The 17,240-nt window shown below is 42.9% G+C and overlaps 1 protein-coding gene across 6 annotated transcripts in view; it reads left to right on the forward strand.

Annotated features, from left to right (window-relative positions):
• The window catches only part of ZNF827 (zinc finger protein 827), a 126,406-nt gene extending 110,519 nt beyond the window's left edge, over positions 1-15,887 (forward strand). For 2 of the 6 annotated variants that reach the window (XM_074588851.1, XM_074588853.1), the window contains 6 exons: positions 1,959-2,096; positions 3,625-3,796; positions 5,313-5,479; positions 8,419-8,610; positions 8,704-8,881; positions 11,763-15,887. In XM_074588851.1, the coding sequence (XP_074444952.1) occupies positions 1,959-2,096; positions 3,625-3,796; positions 5,313-5,479; positions 8,419-8,610; positions 8,704-8,881; positions 11,763-12,570 (1,655 nt within the window). In that variant the 3' untranslated portion in view covers positions 12,571-15,887. Of the gene's footprint in view, positions 1-1,958; positions 2,097-3,624; positions 3,797-5,312; positions 5,480-8,418; positions 8,611-8,703; positions 8,895-9,893; positions 11,481-11,762 lie in introns of all 6 variants that reach the window. The other 4 variants (XR_012587222.1, XR_012587220.1, XR_012587221.1 and 1 more) reach the window with 4 other exon arrangements.
• The last annotated feature ends 1,353 nt before the right edge of the window (positions 15,888-17,240 follow it).

The raw sequence follows: 17,240 nt of genomic DNA on the forward strand, positions 1-17,240 counted from the left end.
AGCACTGTTTTGATTATGTACTCAAAAAGCTCTGCTAAAATATCTGTAGCATTAGTACAGAGTCAGACTTTTCCATTGTTTTGAACTTAAGGATAGTAACAAAAAGAATCATTCTTTATTGAAGTTCTTGGAGGTTATGGGTCACTTACAGCCCTTAGGGGCTGGAGGGGGGGTGTCTTCCTTTTTAATTTCACAAAATGACTATTTTGAATAGGCAGAACTTGTTCTCTGACTAGAAATTCTTTTAAGAAAAATGTGTTGTTGGGTGGTAGCACTCAGAGGCACCTCGAAATTCCTCTGGTGTGCTGAATATTGTAGGTGTTACAGGGTCAGAGGAGAAAGTAACATCAGCTGAAAAGGGGCTGGCAAGTATGACCAGCCCTAAACTTACTGAGATCGCTATGTGGAATCTCTGCCCCAAATGAGGCATTGTTTTTATTATTGCTTGAATTAACGACAGTGTTTGACAGCTCTTTGCCTAAACCCTGGTGGAGCTGTCTGGACACCTATCTGTGAAGGAGAGACTCTTTCAGACATGGCAGTCAAATTTGCAGCGGTAGGTGACTCTGTCAGTGAGGGGTTTCCTGTACAAGGGAGGTATTTGTTCCTCAGTGCTTCATTGGATTAAGATTTTGCTGGTTTGTGCCAACCTCCGCCATAGTAATTTACACTCAATAAGACGTTTTTGTACTCCTGTCCTCAGCTCCTCTCCTCCTGTTTACCTGAAAATCCCAGCCAAAAGGTTTTCCTCCATCACGGCATGCACACATGCACCGGTGGAGCTAGTTTTTGGCAGCAATCCCCCAGGCAGTGTCGGTTTAGAGAAAGGTGCTCTGCATGTTGCATCTTTCATTCCAGTGGAAATAGAAGGTCTTTTACCAGAATTAAGTCTTAAACCAAGCCCCCTCACCACTGCCTATTGTCTTTGGAAAGCTGCTAAGTACCCTTGTGGTTTTGTGCACCCCTTACAACAGCGGTCCCTTCTCCTCTTTACACAAGGCTTGCTGATATTGTTGCGCTTGAGCTAAGTAATATCACTGCTACCCCCAGTCTCTGTCGGCTCTCTGCTCCCTTCTGTCCAGATCAAAACCGGCCATGCTTTTAACTTCTTGAAGCACGGCGTACCTTTTTTTCACTTCCTCATTCCCAGTCCTTTTCTCTCTGCTTCCTTACAGAGTGCCTTCATGTCTGTGTTTTATGCTCTGTGGAGTTTCTTTTTTGTATGGCAGAGTCTCTCTGTTCTTGAAACAATTAAAAACACTTCTTTAAAGATAATGGCTCACTCTGGGTCTCAGTTTTTCAATGGATGACCTTCAAAGTTGCTGGGGATTTTGATGGCTGAGGACAGCAGGTGCTAGGTAGAGCGTACCCCAGATGCCACCCACTCACTGGAGTGCTGTGTCCTCTTGGTTTAACTGTTTGCCTGAGCAATCTTCTGTTCTCCTTCAATGTAAGACTGCTCATGTAGCAAAAAATCCTGCGTCGGTAGAAAAGAAAAGGTTTGGAAATCTTTCTTCAGCTGTGAATAATAATCCAGTGTAAAACAGACCACCATTTCAGACCAGGCCGCCTTCAAGCACCAGGCAAAGGTGGGCGATTGAAAAAGCCAAAGGAGTGGTCTCTCCACAAAAACAGAGTTAGAGTTTAATGCTTTGCCCTGCTCACTCTTGACTTTCTCTCTATACGTAATCTGGTTTAACTCTTTGAATATGTCTATGTCTATAACCCTTCGACTAAGTGTTCTGCTTTAGAGTACGTATGAAAGATGCTGTATGAAATAGTAATTCCCTTTCCATTGCTGGGAGTTCCCTTTTTACATGAACTCATGTGCCAGATCACACAGCATGCAGCCGAGGTGTTGCATTTTATATGACACCTACAGGACTCTACTGAATGAAACCTGCAAGTCTTCAGAGTTCTGAAAATATTACTTTCTGTTTATGTATTCTTTGGCATAGAAACAGAAAAGCTGGGGCTGGAGGTGGGAAATGGATTGCCATCTTGGAAATTTAACGACCAGCTCTTTCCCTGTGACGTGTGTGGAAAAGTGTTTGGTCGACAGCAGACTCTGTCCCGGCATCTCTCGCTACACACAGGTAAGCCGATGCGTCGTGCTTGGCTGTTAGAGCACTGAGGGAATCTGTGTGTTCGTCGTGGTTTGTTTAAGTGGAGGGGGAAAAAGGTACGCAGAAGAGCGTGCGAGCCATCCTCAGCTCCTTGCACTTAGAGCAGAGCCAAGCGCAGAAACAGGAGAGAATGTCAGAGCGGTATTCAGAGAACGAACTAACGTTTTATTTCTTTAAAGCCTACTTGTAATTTATCTTTACAAAACGTGTAAATTCAAGTTTGTCCAGGTTCCAGTAGACCAGCCTGTAGATACCAGCTGGTTAACCAAGCCTGTTAATGGAGTTCTGAAAAGGCCCAGCCTTTCTTACAGTCGTCTGATGAGCTTTTTGAATGTCACTGAAGAGTAAAAGCTTTGGCCCTGGTGTTTCCGATCCGGTGAAACTGAAAGGATTTAATATCTGTCATTCATCTTTGCTCTCATGATCCAGTTCTGAGAGGAACGGCGGCTGTTCTACCCCATACCAACTTTCTTAAAGTGAATCAGCTTCCAATCAACTGAGACTGACCGAGTTTTTATATGGAAGATGCACCTTGTCAGCCTGCCGAGAGGCACTGCACTTGAAAGCAAGAATTTCTGATGCAGTGCAGAAAAATACTGTTGGTATAATGCCAGTTTATGTTGTACCATCTAGTAGAGCCATGCTGAAAAGGTTCAAACGCTCTGTTCTGTGGCATCATGGGGTTTTCTTAGTCCTAAGCTGCTCTCTTGAATACCTTTCCCCTAACACTTGTAGCATTATATTTCAAATTTAGAGCAGCAGCTCCTCAAAGGGAAAGGTTGTAAAAGCCGATGTAATGTTTGGTTATTTTAATCAACTCTTTACAAAAGAAAGCCCGGCACATACAAAAAAAAAGTGCTGCCAGGATTTAGAAATGTTTAATTTAAAACAAAATCATTTTTATTTTAAATTGTTTAAGTTGTGAAGCATCAGAAACTCACGAGGAATTTGTTTAATTTCTTCAACTGTTCTTTGAGTGAGCTTTCTTCGTTAGTGTTCTGAACTGGCCTAATGATACAGCGTTCCCTTTCCTCCCCACCCTCAGATTTTAATACAAAATCATCAACCAGCAACTCTCTACAAGTGATCACATGGGCAACCTCAAGAATAACTGGACCCAAAAATCAAATAAAAGATGCTAGGTAAAGGAAGTAGTTGTAGATTATTGACCCGTTTCTCTACTGGCTCTGCTGCAGTTCTCACAGCAGCTGTTGCCCCAGTTTTCCAGTTTGTAAAGTTTTGCATGATCTGACTACAAATGGTAGAGCAAGTTAAAAAAACTAGCCCTGAACAACTTCCAAATTAGTTGGTGGTTGGTTTTTTTCTGAGTAATTGCTGTGAACTCCTATAAGTTTCAAAAATGTCGAGCTTCCAAAGTACCTCGTTCTGAAAGCTGCTCGGAGAAACCCAAAGGAATGCATACTTGGTTATTGGCGGCTTTAAAAATAGCTTGCTTTGAAATGACGTACACATGTAAGGTTTTCTGTTTCTTTTTCAGAAGAGAGAAAATACAAATGCCACTTGTGCCCCTACGCTGCTAAGTGCCGTGCTAATCTGAACCAGCACCTGACCGTCCATTCTGTGAAGCTGGTGAGTACAGACACTGAGGACATTGTCAGCGCTGTCACTTCTGAAGGCAGCGATGGAAAGAAGCACCCTTATTACTACAGGTGAGGACCCAGACAAGGGCTGTGCACCAGACGCTGGAATCTGAATGTCTTATCTGCCTGCCAAGGACGTGCTGCAGGGCCACCCTTCTGGTGTTGCAGGGTGGAACTGCGATGAAAGTATTTGCCTTGCCCACATCTGACTCTAGGTTAAGCAGCAAAACCCAGCCGGCTGCCTCATGCTGTTTGACTTGGCTGTCCATCGGGAAAGACTCTGGGGTTTGGTGTGGGGTTGGTTTTTTGGCCTTTTTTTTTTTTTTAAATGACTTTGTGAGGCAGATGGGCTCCTAGAAGTCTCTTTAACTAACTTTTTATGCAGTGTTCGTTTTAAGTTTTGTGTTTGGAAACATCCCATCGCGTACACGGATTCATGGCAAATGTAAAGCCTTGTGCTTCCAGTTGCCTCTGACAGCTCCACTGTCAGAGGAGACAGGCAAATCTATAAAATCAAATAGGAAAGCGTAATAAGAATTGTTATATTGATGTACACATTTCCACCATTTGCTGGAGGTATATGCACTCACTGACCAACATGATGAAAGAAAGAAAACCTTTAGGAGAATTTGCCTGAAGAATTAAAGGGAATTACCCAGATAAACTGGATATTTGGACATTCTCTGTGTTGTATGCACTGTTGTGCCCTCTGCAAACTGTGATATGCAATCTAGTGGCCAAGCAGATTACCAAATCACTCTTACTTTTAGTCAAAGTGCCAAGAGCAGATTTAATTACAAAATCATAGAACTAAGAAATAAATGAGACCTGCTGGATTAGATTATCTAGTCCATCCCCCTGGGAAAGCAAAATAGTGCCCTAGAGCGTACACCTTTTTAAATGTTTTTGCTTTGTTTTAAATGTTAATGGCCTAATCAAAGCAAGAGGAGGACTCTGCAAAGAAAGTTAAATTAAAGGGTCCTTTCCATTGCCTCTCAATATCACTCTGTTTATGCATTGGCTGTGAAATCTGTATCCCTGCTAATTATTTGCATAGCTGATGACTGCTGCTTTCCAGTCAAGCATAAGAAATGTTTGAACCCAATTTTACTTGCTTACGCTGAAACTGCCAGGCAGTTTTGCACAAGATCCCAGTTTGGCATGGGAACCATTCCAGGGCTTGAAAATAACTCCTGGAGTGTGCAGCAAGCTCTCCGTTTGTCAGTGTATCAGCCATACTAAACATCTTGGCAAAGCTGCAATGCCTCTTATTGCCCAAAGGAATCAGCTAGGTGATGCGCAGCATCTGGAATCTGTAGTTTTTAATTAACTTTATGATTATTTAGCATCATTATAGCATGTACAGGATTGTTGCATTGTGCCTGCTCTTAATCACGTTGGCATGGCCATCAGTTCAAAGGCAGTTCAGCAGACAAAAGAATTTCGCAGTGAACATTCAACAGTGAGGAAGAAAGAAATCTGTGCAGCGAGCTTTTTTCCTTGCAAATTCAGGGAAAGGCAACATGCTTCTGCTTGTGGTTTGTTTTTTAATGTTTCTTACTCTTGAATTCCCTTCTGCCTGCAGCTGTCACGTGTGTGGGTTTGAGACGGAGATGAATGTCCAGTTTGTCAGTCATATGTCCCTCCATGTGGACAAAGAGCAGTGGATGTTCTCTATTTGCTGCACAGCATGCGATTTTGTCACTATGGAAGAGGCAGATATGAAGGCTCATGTCAACAGCAAGCACACAGGTGATGATCCCTCTCTCCCAGCTGCAGTGATCTCTCTCTTCCTTGCTTTTTAGGTGCAACCTTCACACTTCCCATTAGCACTCTGCTTTCACTGAAACGCTTGCTAATTAAGGCCTGATCTCTCAAAGTTCAAGTGAATTGGATTCCAGCCAGGCAAATAATCTGGTAGTGCAGATCAATTTTCAAGCTTAGTGAAATAAATGAAGCACTACTTAGCCCTCCTTCTTCCTATTCCCCTTATCCCCCAAATCCCTTCTCCTGTTGAAGTCAGCGTACTTTGTTTTTCTGACTGGTTTACTGTTTTATCAAAATCCTGGTTTGACTTCAGTGACGATAAGGTGACTTTGAGTGCTAATTGTGCATACCTGGCTGAAAGTTTGAAATACGCAATACGTTGAGCTTCGCTCTTCAGTGTGTTTGGCTCCGCAGTCTCTCAGTTTGGAATTTCACGCTGATGTTTAGTTGACACTGTGATCCAGCAATACCGTAAATGTAACTTTATATTAAACAACAGAACAAGTCGTGTGTTCTCTCCCCGGTCCTGTTCACTTAATAGCCAAAGATAAGAGCAATAGCAGTTTTCAAACAAGCTCCATATGCTTAGTCCAACTAATGAAGTCTGGCATAATTTAAGAAGAAGAAAAATTAGAATTTTTTTAATTAATTTCTCTTCTCTTTTGCTGCCACAAACTACTAACAATTGTGTTGACAATACTGAACCTGAATTGCATCCAGCACAACTCTTCCCATTGCTAAATTGCTTTTCCTGTCCTACCAGGAATAAAATTGGGAAAACAGGGAGGGGTGGAGGAGGAGAAGAAGAATGCAGTTGTTTGTGCTCACAGATACATAAGTTAAATGTAACTACAAAAATACAAACCACTGGAAAGCTCCCTAGGGATTTTACGCCAGCATAGCTCTCAGCACTACTCCCTGCTGTCTGAGGTGTTTGCATCCAACTCTACTTCATATACAGGAAGTCAAGGCAAATGATAAACGCCACTCATAGCCACGTGAAAAGCTTGCATCAGAGCTCAAAACTGAGCTATACTCTACTGTTATCATCCTATCGTGGCTAAAAGGTTGGAGCTGCTGCTTTTCTTTTAAAGAAAGACAAAAAACCCCCTTGTTCTTCCCTCGCCCTGTCAAACCGAGCCATTCAGCTGGCGATTCAGCCAAATGCTTACACATATGGCAAATACAGAGAGTAAAAAATAGAATGGATTTTCTGGGTCACTTGACTCCGGTCCCTTCTCCTGTGATGTTACCAACTCATAAAAGGCCTGTTTGTAAGGATGCTGGCATACGTCTTCAAACAAGTATAATTGTTTTAAACCGACTACTTCTACAGACAGGCAGCTGCAGATTTTCCTGCATTAAAGAATAGGGATGTTTTTAGTATTTCCAGTGTGTGTCTTCCTGATAATCAGAATACACATACATTGTTCTTGTGCCAGAACTGTCCTTTATCTGAAACAGCAGTTCACCTCCTGCTCCCTCCACCTTTCTTCCCTTCTTCCACAGTATTTATTCCCTTAGTATATTTATGGAGAACAACCCTCTCCCCTCTAAATGTACATTGAGCCTTTTCTTATATGAAACACTGTTTTCTCACTGTACCAATCCCTCATTACATATGTTCTTGTTGGAACCCCTGCTCTCGACATATGCAATCACAGCTGTACATGGGGAAACGAAATAAGTAGTGGTGGCAGTGTAAAACAGCAGCAGCTACTGGGAATAGCTCACACAATAACATCCTGTGATCAGATTGCTTGAAGGCTCCCCCACACTGATTGCTCATATTCATCCCATGTTCTGCACAAATTCTTCTTTTGTTTTCCTTGACTGTTTCCAACTTAAGCACTCCTCATTTGTAGCAAAAATTCTTGTTACTGGCCCTTCAGGTCATAACCTTGTACTCGGTACGATTAAATTTCATTCCATTTCTATTACTCTGGTCCCCAAGGTCAGTGCATCTTTCTATATGATATCCCCGTCATCCTCCCTGTTGACAGCTCGGGTCATCAGATTTCATTAGTGCATTCCTACATTTTTATCTTAAAGGTGCCCCTCATCAGTTTAAAGCTAGATGTTTGCAGAGCCCTTGATCGGGGAACTTTATCATATGAAGTTTTAGTAAAGTCTCTTTTTAACACAGCTCGGATTAAACCAACACATAGGCGGGAGGTAATAATTTGCCCATCCTTGCCTCGTTGGCTCACAGCAGTTCTCATACGAGAACTCTCGCTCTCGCTCATTTCTAGCGTGTGATAGGGTTTGGGATTTGAACTTCATACATTTATTGCACAGATAAGGAAACTCTGACGGGCTTCGGGTTTAGATCCAGTTAAATAATGTTTTTTTAAATTCATTATCTTCGAGGTCTTAATAAAAACAGATAAATCTCAAGACCATGCTGTTATCTCTTACCATCATTACTGAGGATGCTCCTCAGTACAATGAGTGAGATTATTCTCCTCTGCCCTTCCTCCCGGATTTAACCATTGGACCCACATAAATGGAAAGGTGGGGGAAGTTTAGCTGGGACCAGTAGGCACATTTGGTTTCCACACCCTAAACCTACAGAAGCTCTGTTTCCTTTCTAAGTGACAAGTTCTTCATTGGTTTTGAACTCTGAACTAATCAAAGTGTTTTCTTGGAATTTTTTCAGCTTTGTAATGAGGTAGAGTTGCATTCTTCTTCCCCCTGCCATTATAGACAGACTCAATTCTAGGATAAACTGAGAGATGTACTGTTGTAAACACTAATAAAAAGGTGCAAGTATGATCTTAAAAGATCCATTAATTTCAGACTTATTTATAAGCACGTTTGAATTAACTTTAAATATAAATATTTTTCCTGAAATTTAAAACAGGATCAATGAGATTCCATCTAATCTGCTATACTAGTTATTGCTCTTTATTCCTGTTTTTCAGCTGAAGAGAGGAAGACACCCAGTGAATCTAACAGTCCATCTTCATCTTCACTGTCAGCACTGAGCGACTCTGCCAACAGCAAAGAAGATGTGGATATAACCCCAAAAAACAAGGGTTCAAACAACCTGCTAGTAATTTCTGTAGTGCCTGGTAGTCAGACCTCAGTGAACACTGAAGAGAAGTCAGAGAAAGGTAAAACGCTGTTAAACAAATATGAACTGTCACCTTCTATGCAGTTGATCTGGCCATAACGTAAGGAATACATTTTCCTGTTTTATTTTTCAGGCTTTGAATGTGTTTTCTGTAACTTTGTCTGCAAAACAAAAAATATGTTTGAGCGCCATCTGCAAATCCACCTCATCACGCGGATGTTCGAGTGTGATGTGTGCCACAAGTTCATGAAGACACCTGAACAATTACTGGAGCACAAGAAATGCCACACTGTCCCCACCGGTGGGCTCAAGTAAGGAAAGCAAGTACACAAACTTTTACTGTGTTAAGCACCTCTAATACTGTGGGGATAGAACAAAAAGAAGTCGATTAGAAAGGGTCAATTAAATGTCTGATAATCTAGATTTGGAGCTTCCTTTTATTTAGATGACCCAAGCGCAGTCCTTTAGTGTAAGCTTGCATCATTACAGCAGATGAGTAACCCAGCAGCAGATGTAGCATCCGCTGGTCTGGGAGGCGTAACAAACTATGGTCCTTGTTCTTTTCAAGTCAAGTAGGAGACAGTATGTGACGGGGTCCCACAGAGAACGAGGCAGCACCACACAGAGGTATTGGCAAACGAAGAGGGTTTGTGTTTTTTTCAAGGCATCAGGGCAAAGGAGAGCACACAGCGCAGGCTCTGTTCTGCACCTGGCTCAAAGAAACTAAACCCCGAACAGTCTCTCCAGCTAGGTACGAAGTTATAACCTTAAAGGTTATAACCTTTGTCGATTGTAACGCAAAGTCAGTCCTCTCCAAGAGTTAATAACTTTGATGCTTTCTGCTTTGATTTGCATGGCCCAGAATGATCGCTATTGTATCAATTAACATGTAATGAGTAATACACTCCTTTAAGAAGAAAGCCCTTTGGTTTTGGCCGAGGTGGTGTCCTTTAAGGTCTGTTGGTGCAGAGCAGTGTTTCTAGAGAACAAGCTTGCCCTTGTGTCAAAGTTGGACCCCTGAGGGAAGGAGTGACTGCTGGGGCCATATGCTTGCTCTCTGTGGGCAGGCAATGTGACGTTATGCAAGATGCACATCCCTGGTCTCTGTTTGTACCAGCTGCTGCAGGAAAAGAGGCTGGAATCACTTGGAGCCCAGCTAGGGTTCAGCACGGGACTCCCCGCTTGTGTTGCCCTTGCTGAGCATACTGATGTTTTCAGTGCGCTGTAACTGGCACATGATGAGCACACTGCATGTCGCGTTACCATGAGGAGTAGCTCTGTCAGTTTGCGCCGCGGTTTTTGAAAACTGGTTCTGTTTGACAGGCACCGTCTGGTCTCCAGCTCAGTAGTCCCATGAACCGGGATCTGTGGTCACTTGAGATGTGATGACTGGATCTGGGAAGAAGACCAGATTGAGAAACAAGTAGTGTGCCAGAACAACGGGATGTCTGTCTTGGAGTTACAGACCAGTTGTCTAATGCACTTTGGGTTTAAGCTGCACGGAATCTGTTCTATTTACCAAGGAAAAACCTTGACCTATGACTCAGACCTTCCTGACAGAATGGGCTTCTATATAAGTTATTCCTGCCCAACTCAAGTAATAATTAGGTATCTTGAAAGCTGCACCTAAGAAAAAGCTCTGGTTTTTTTTTTTTTTTTTTTTGAAGGCATCCAGAAGAGCCTGAAGAGATCTAAGTAAATTGTGTTTTTCTGTGTCCTGTTTGCTGTGGGGGAAGAGAAAAAAACATGATTCCTCCAGCTCCAGGTCAAAATCTGAGATTCTGATCCAGAGAGCCCCCAGCCCAGGAGAGGTATGTGTGCATAGACAGCTGAGCCCTCTGTTGCAATAGAGTTAATCACGTTAGCAGCCTCAACGCCAGGCTCCCTCTCTGGATCAGAGTACTTGATGCGCAGCAGGAAAAAAGTCTGGATATCTTAGTATCCGTTTGTCTTCCTGTATCACGCACTGTGCTCAAAAGTCTCTCAGTTAGCAGGTAGACTAATATTAAACCTGTACGTGCAACAAGTTGTAGCAAGAGGAAACAGACATGGAGAGAGAGGATCTCTGCTTAGAAATGATCTGAAATGCTAGAACACGACTGGCAGACCTGCTGAAGAGTGAACGCAGATCAGCGGCAGGTAGAGATGTCTGTAAGACAGTAGCCAGGTGCCTTGGTTGTATCTTTTTATCTAGCCCTGCTCTTTTAGCTCACCGGTTAGATGTGGAAGGGAGCGTGCTTTATTTCATACAGCAGAGATCCCTGGCTGTCCTCGCCAACTTCCCCTCAGCTACATCAAGCAAAAGCGGGTATGTTTTGGGTTTGCTGGTGTCCGGGCTTGTTCAGCTCAGGCTTCCTTCCAAGCTTTCAAGATTCCCTCCTCCAGCCTTCTCTGTCCTTCCTGGTCCAGGAACCAGGGGTGAGGCCCTTTGCCACGTCCACCCCGGTCCGGATGCTTGCTGCTGTGAGTAAGCAGAGCCCACATCCTGTTCCTACACAGGAACAATTCCTGCCGTGGCAGAGGTGGCTGTAGGCAAACACTGCCAGACGCACGCCCTCCCCCTTGAGCCCGGCTAGCTCATCTCCCAGAAACAGGAATCCCTACAAGTCATCCTAACAGACGCTTTCAGCTGCTCCTAGCAGGATGCCCAGCAAGCTTATTGTTCAAGGTCACATAAAAGGAATTTCCTAAGCTTTTGCTGTACATGTGGTATTACAAGTCTATTCCATCTTTACTTAAACAGCTGCTTTCATACTCATCTGTAAACACTCACTTTAAACCACTTCTTAACGGAAAAAATGGCCAAAGTGACTTCGTGCAAACACTAGGAATGTCGTTACACAAAGTACCTGTGAATCAGTCACCCACTCTGCACCACCCGGCCTGCTTTGCAGAATCTTCCCCATCAAGGTAAGCCAGAAGATTAAAGGGATGCTCCTTCGGAGTGAATCAGTGTTTTCCTAGGAATGCGTGAGCTCTACTGCCATTAAATGGGCAAACCTCCTCTAAGTAGAGACGTGTCAAGGTGAACCAAGTGGTCGGAAGAAGCTTTACAGGGAGAACTAAGTGCCTTTTTCTGCTCTTTAGTAGGTCAGAGAGGGGTTGAGTGACAGGGTTAAACCAGGAATGCAGGTCTTCAAGCTGAGTGACTTCTCTTTTCTCTGTCCCTGCCTGTCCTTGCTGTGTTGCCAGGTGCCCATTCTGCATCTACTCCACTAACCGCCCCGCAGCGATGGAGTGCCACCTGAAGACTCACTACAAGATGGAGTACAAGTGCCGGATCTGCCAGACAGTGAAAGCAAATCAGCTGGAGCTGGAGATGCACATCCGAGAACACCGCCTTGGCAACCATTACAAGTGCGACCAGTGTGGCTACCTGTCCAAGACCGCCAACAAGCTGATTGAACATGTGCGTGTCCACACTGGTGAGCGCCCTTTTCACTGTGACCAGTGCAGCTACAGCTGCAAACGCAAAGACAATCTCAACTTGCACAAGAAACTGAAGCATGCTCCACGCCAGACTTTCAGCTGCGACGAGTGCCTGTTCAAGACCACCCACCCTTTTGTCTTCAGCCGCCACGTGAAGAAGCACCAGAACGGGGACTGCTCTGAAGAGGAGAAGAAGGGCCAGTATTCAACCTCCAAGGAAGCCAGTCCACTCCTACCAGTGAACAGCTCCAGAAACCTCCTGTCACCCCTCTCAGTTATGTCTGCCTCCCAGGCTCTGCAAACAGTGGCTATGTCAGCTGCACAGGGCAGCGGGGCACAGCCCAGCTTGGCAGTGAAAGCCTTGGCCATCAACGGCACTTCCCTCTGCTTCGATAAATACTGGAACTCAGAGTTTGCCCACCTTATTCCTTTAACAATGTTTTTCCCCAAAAACCACTACGATCTCACATTCCATCCACCCAGACCTCAGACTGCACCGGGAGGTGCCTCTTCACCTAAACACTCCTTCCTTGCCTACCTTGGACTAACAGAAAGGGCAGAAACTGTCTGAGGGCAGTTACATTCTGTACCAAAAATACCCCAACCAACCCAGCAGGTATACATTGCTGCAAAACGTAGACCGAAGAGGTAACGAACACTTGTACTATATCATTAGTAAGGTTTAGAAAATGGCTCTGTGTGTATACTTATTGCATTGACATGAAAGCTGCTTTATTAAATCTTCAAGAGGTGACCTACTGCATACTTCTACCTTCAGAGGCATGTTCCCAGTACTCTTATCTAAGAAACTATTTTGTCTTGTTAAGCTGAAAAAGAGTGTCCTTAATGGCAATCAGCACTTGTAAGATTACATATTGATGCATTTTATTTTTTGGGCTTTGTGTGCGTGCGGGTGCGTGAAAGAGAGGCTGCCTGTCGCGTGCCCGTGACATTGCTTTTGCACATCCCTTGTATTGGCTTATTTAATTATTATTCTTTTCTCCTTTTCACACACTCGCTCCCTCCCTTCCCTCCGTCTCCCCCTGAACTGCAGAGTTGTGGAAGGAGTAACGCTTGGTTCAGGGCGGATTGGTGTATTATTTCGGTGCTGTTTGCAGTTTCCTTTAGTTGTCTGATGCCTTGTACTCAGTTGTCAAGGTTTGAGGATTTGGGGTAGAACTGATGAGGAAAATGTTGCTTTCAGCACTGCAGGATGAGAGTATGACAACGAAAAGCTTGTAGATGTACACACACGCACATACGCAGTGTGTGCAGTCTACACACCCACACAGCAGGCCCAATTCTTAACTGCTACGCAGGTCTAACAAACACCTGCCTCTGGGCCATAGTGTACATCTTTTGTTTTAAAAGGGCATATAAATATTATATATATATTGTATTATGCAGTGGTTACCTTTTAGTTTGCAGGAACAACTTGTATAACTAGAATTCTATGGTGGAAAAAAAAAAAAATCCAACAAGGGGATTAAAAAAGGTATGGATAAATTCTGGGTATAAATACTCAGACTAAAAAAAAAAAGGCAGTTTTGCACAGTGCTTTAGTCTTGCACTAGTTTGTTTCTCACTAGCAAAAAAAAAAAAAAAAAAGTATCTGTGGGCTGAAGGTCAGACGACTGTTTATTTGCAAAGGTACCACTAACTTCATTGAAATATAAAGCTATAAAAAGATGCTGTTTGAACCATACAGTTCTGTTTTATACCCTCAGTATTTCAATTGTACTTGCAAATTCTGCAGTTCTATCGATACCCTCCATGTTATTAGTAATACTTTATTCCTTTTTGTTAATGGCGGATAGCGCATACACTGCTAGGAAGCTAACTTTATACTTATTTAACTCTCCTACTCGTGGTCATTAAAATGACATGTTATATGTAGCACTTTATTGCAGGAAGAAGCAACTGCGGATTGGTTGTATAACCGTTGTTAATCTCAAAATGCCAAGCGGGATCTTAAATTAAGAAAAGCTAACTGACTGTTAATTGATTTGTATTTCTTGGACACCTTACTATCCAGGAAGAAAGATCAGGATTAAAAATGTTCTGCATTAAAATTGGAAGCATAAAATATGGAATAATTCAAAATTATCATGTGACTTACAGGAATGCTTTTTTACTGGATTATTGTTTCCCATGGTGTCTCTTGGGTTCAGATCTCACTGTCTTTCATCAGGTATTAGAAATGTCTGCCCTAGCTTTTGTCAGAGTCCCCTCTCTGTCCCTTGGCCACGCCACTGTAGAAGGTGCCCTGAGTCACATCTACCATGCTGTCCACCCACCCTCGTGCTGCCCTGAAGGAACTTCTTCTGCAGGTTGTTGTGGGATGGGGGGGGACCTGACGGGCCAGTTGTAGCCGGCCCCTTGTTTATGACAGCACTAAAGCAACACCCCAGTTCAGGAAGGCATTTCTGGTCCACAAGGGCTCTTAGCCCTATGCACAACTAGAAACGTAACTCAATCTTCATTAGTTCTTAAATGAGGCTTGTGTAGAAATGCTTTTTTGACGCAAAACTTGCATCGTTTAACCTATTTGCAAGATTCCTACATTTATTTTGCACTGAGATGGCCAAACGTTCTCCACTGTCATGACCAACCTCTTTCTGTTGAGGGAGGACATCCCAATCTGTGCACTCCTGTTAACATACTGGAAGCTATTTACAAGGGGGAAATAACCAAAATAGTTGCAGGCTATCATTTGGAACTATTAATTAAAGGACAGAGACGTCCCACCATTTTGTTTACATTCCAGCAGGCAGGTTTGGGTTCTAACGAGCACGTGGCAGTTCTGTCTATGAAGGCAGTAAAGAAAAGCCATCTCTTCCAAAGTACAGCCCTTCCTAAACAACCTACCTAACTCAGGGCCCTGCTCGCCACGCTTTACTCCATCCCCCCACCCCGCCACCACCCCCCCGGAGTACAGACAAAACAGAAAATGCTGTATTAGTAACTACTCAGAGCATAAAAAAAGGTAGTATCTTGACAGGATGAAATATGCAATCTGCATCCAGAAATTATACCAGTTCTTGAAAATACATTCAACGCGTATATCTCTGACCCCACCGTAGAAGAGCAAACGCTTCCAAATCAAAAAGCTTATTTCTCCAATGGGCAAGTAAAGTACAGCTGTCTAGGAGGAAGAAGTAGGAACGTTAGTAGGACACTTTCTGTAAACCAAACGGCAGTTTAAATAGGGCTGGAACTTCCAAGAGTGAGCTGTCAGTGTGTGAACGCCACGTGTTCAACCACGTTCCCCTGTACCAGTATCTGACATAGTAACGTTTAACGTACCTGGGAAATTTGTTTAGCACTTTGGAAAGGATAAATTAATTCTTTCTGGCAAGTTATAGAAATTTTCTCTGTAAGGAAAAGTGTGTTAGGAGGTTTTTATTTTTTTAAGAAAAAAAAAATACGGTATTTATCAGAGTTCATGCATATTAAAATAATTGGTTTGCAGTTCAAGGCTAAAGAAAGGAATGTTTTCCAGAGGTTTCCCCTACCGACTAATGACCAACAGTTCTGATAAATTCCCCCCCACCATAAAGGTAATTTCATACTGGTTTTCACTATGCATTCTTTTAACGAAAGCTAGTGTGTTTTTCCATTTGGCAATTCAGTTAAAGTTCTCGGCACTTTTTTCTTTCTTCTGTCTTTTTTTTTTTTTAATTGTTGTATTATGTTCAAATATAATTCTGTCAAGATTTGTGTACATTAATAAAAATTTGTATTGTATAAAGCTTTTTGCATTATAAGGCTGTACAGGGTCATTTTGACAGTAACTGGTATATTCCTTTGCATCTTACGTTGCATTGCCAATTTCTAGTGTATCCAGTTTGGAAGTACAATATACTCTAATTAAAAAGGTTGGCTATATCCTTGTTTCTTTTTGGGTTTCCTTCCTCTCTTTTTTTCACCTTCAACAGATTGAGGCTTGAGTAGGAGGGAGGAGGAGAGGATTCTCCTACAAGACAAGAAGACACGAAGAAAAAAGGTAAGATGTTATCAGTGGTCGTAATTGAAAAGGAAAGCTCTGGTTATTACTACTGATGAAGAAATGCAGCAAATACTCCTCGGATGGGGACAGCACTTCCCTCTGTGGGCTCTGTACTTGTACCAACCCGCCAGGTCAATTCTGCCCGAGGGAGTGTGGATAACGCCTCTTCTGAGGAGTGTGCTCAGTCGGGAGGATGGAGCTCTCCGGCCCTCCCCTCCTCAGCCCTGCAGTTCAAAAATCGGATCCTTAAACTGTAGTTTGCTGAACCTGGCCTTGCTTGGGAATAGCCCCAGTCAAATCAGAACTCTGACCTTAAAGAGGAGCAATGCAGCGACTGAAGGAACATTGTACATTAAAAGATTGTGGTGGAAATCTGGAGGTTTTTTTATTGTAAAAATATCATGTATGCATTTTGTCAGCATTTTAGAAAAAGCTTTTTTTTTCCCCAAAGATTAATGAAGTAATTAACATGCACACAGGAGGCTAAAGGAGGAAACCCTAAGAACAAATTTCCAAGAAGCAAAGATATTATTTGACTCCACTGAACAAGAAAAGATACTAACTTCCTTTTAGGATGTTCAGAGTATTTAACCACTAACCAAGGAAAAAAAAATAAACCTGGGTATTCATTAGATTAAAAATTATCCTCAGATAAATTAATGTTAACATAAATACACGTGGATTGCCCTTTGCCCTCAGTTAGGGCAGTGTTAAGGTTTAATCAACTGAAGAATTCTTACTGTAATTTCTGCTGGGGTGTGGATACGAATCGTCAGGGCCTCCATCGGTACCTTGCTGGAGTGGGTGGTGCTGTAACAGCTCGTGTGTCGGATCCACCGCTCCCTTTGCTGGTGGCCAGTTAGTCAGGTGAAGGGAAGGCATCTTTGACATTAGGATGGTAAGACGTTCAAGAAGAGCTGGTCTTTCTCTCCCCGTCCACTGTATCTGTAACAGAAACTATAAAGTGTTACTCGATGTGGGGGCTATTTGTGCTCCGGTATAATTTTGAAAGCTATTGCAGAGATTGATCTACTAAGCCCTGATTATATCTTGATGGTTTTAAAACAGATCTCTGCTTGTGTAAATTGTTACAGTTCTTTTGTAAATTATTATAACCATTCATTTAATTGAGACGATGGTTTAAGATGTAGGTTCAAATGTTGAGTTAAAACAAGCAGAGAAGGTGCAGGGAGTGAGTCAGGGAGCACCTTGGCTGGCAAAGGAGAGGGGAC

The sequence above is a fragment of the Larus michahellis genome, chromosome 5 (genome assembly GCF_964199755.1).
Source record: "Larus michahellis chromosome 5, bLarMic1.1, whole genome shotgun sequence".
NCBI classification, from domain to species: Eukaryota; Metazoa; Chordata; class Aves; order Charadriiformes; family Laridae; genus Larus; species Larus michahellis.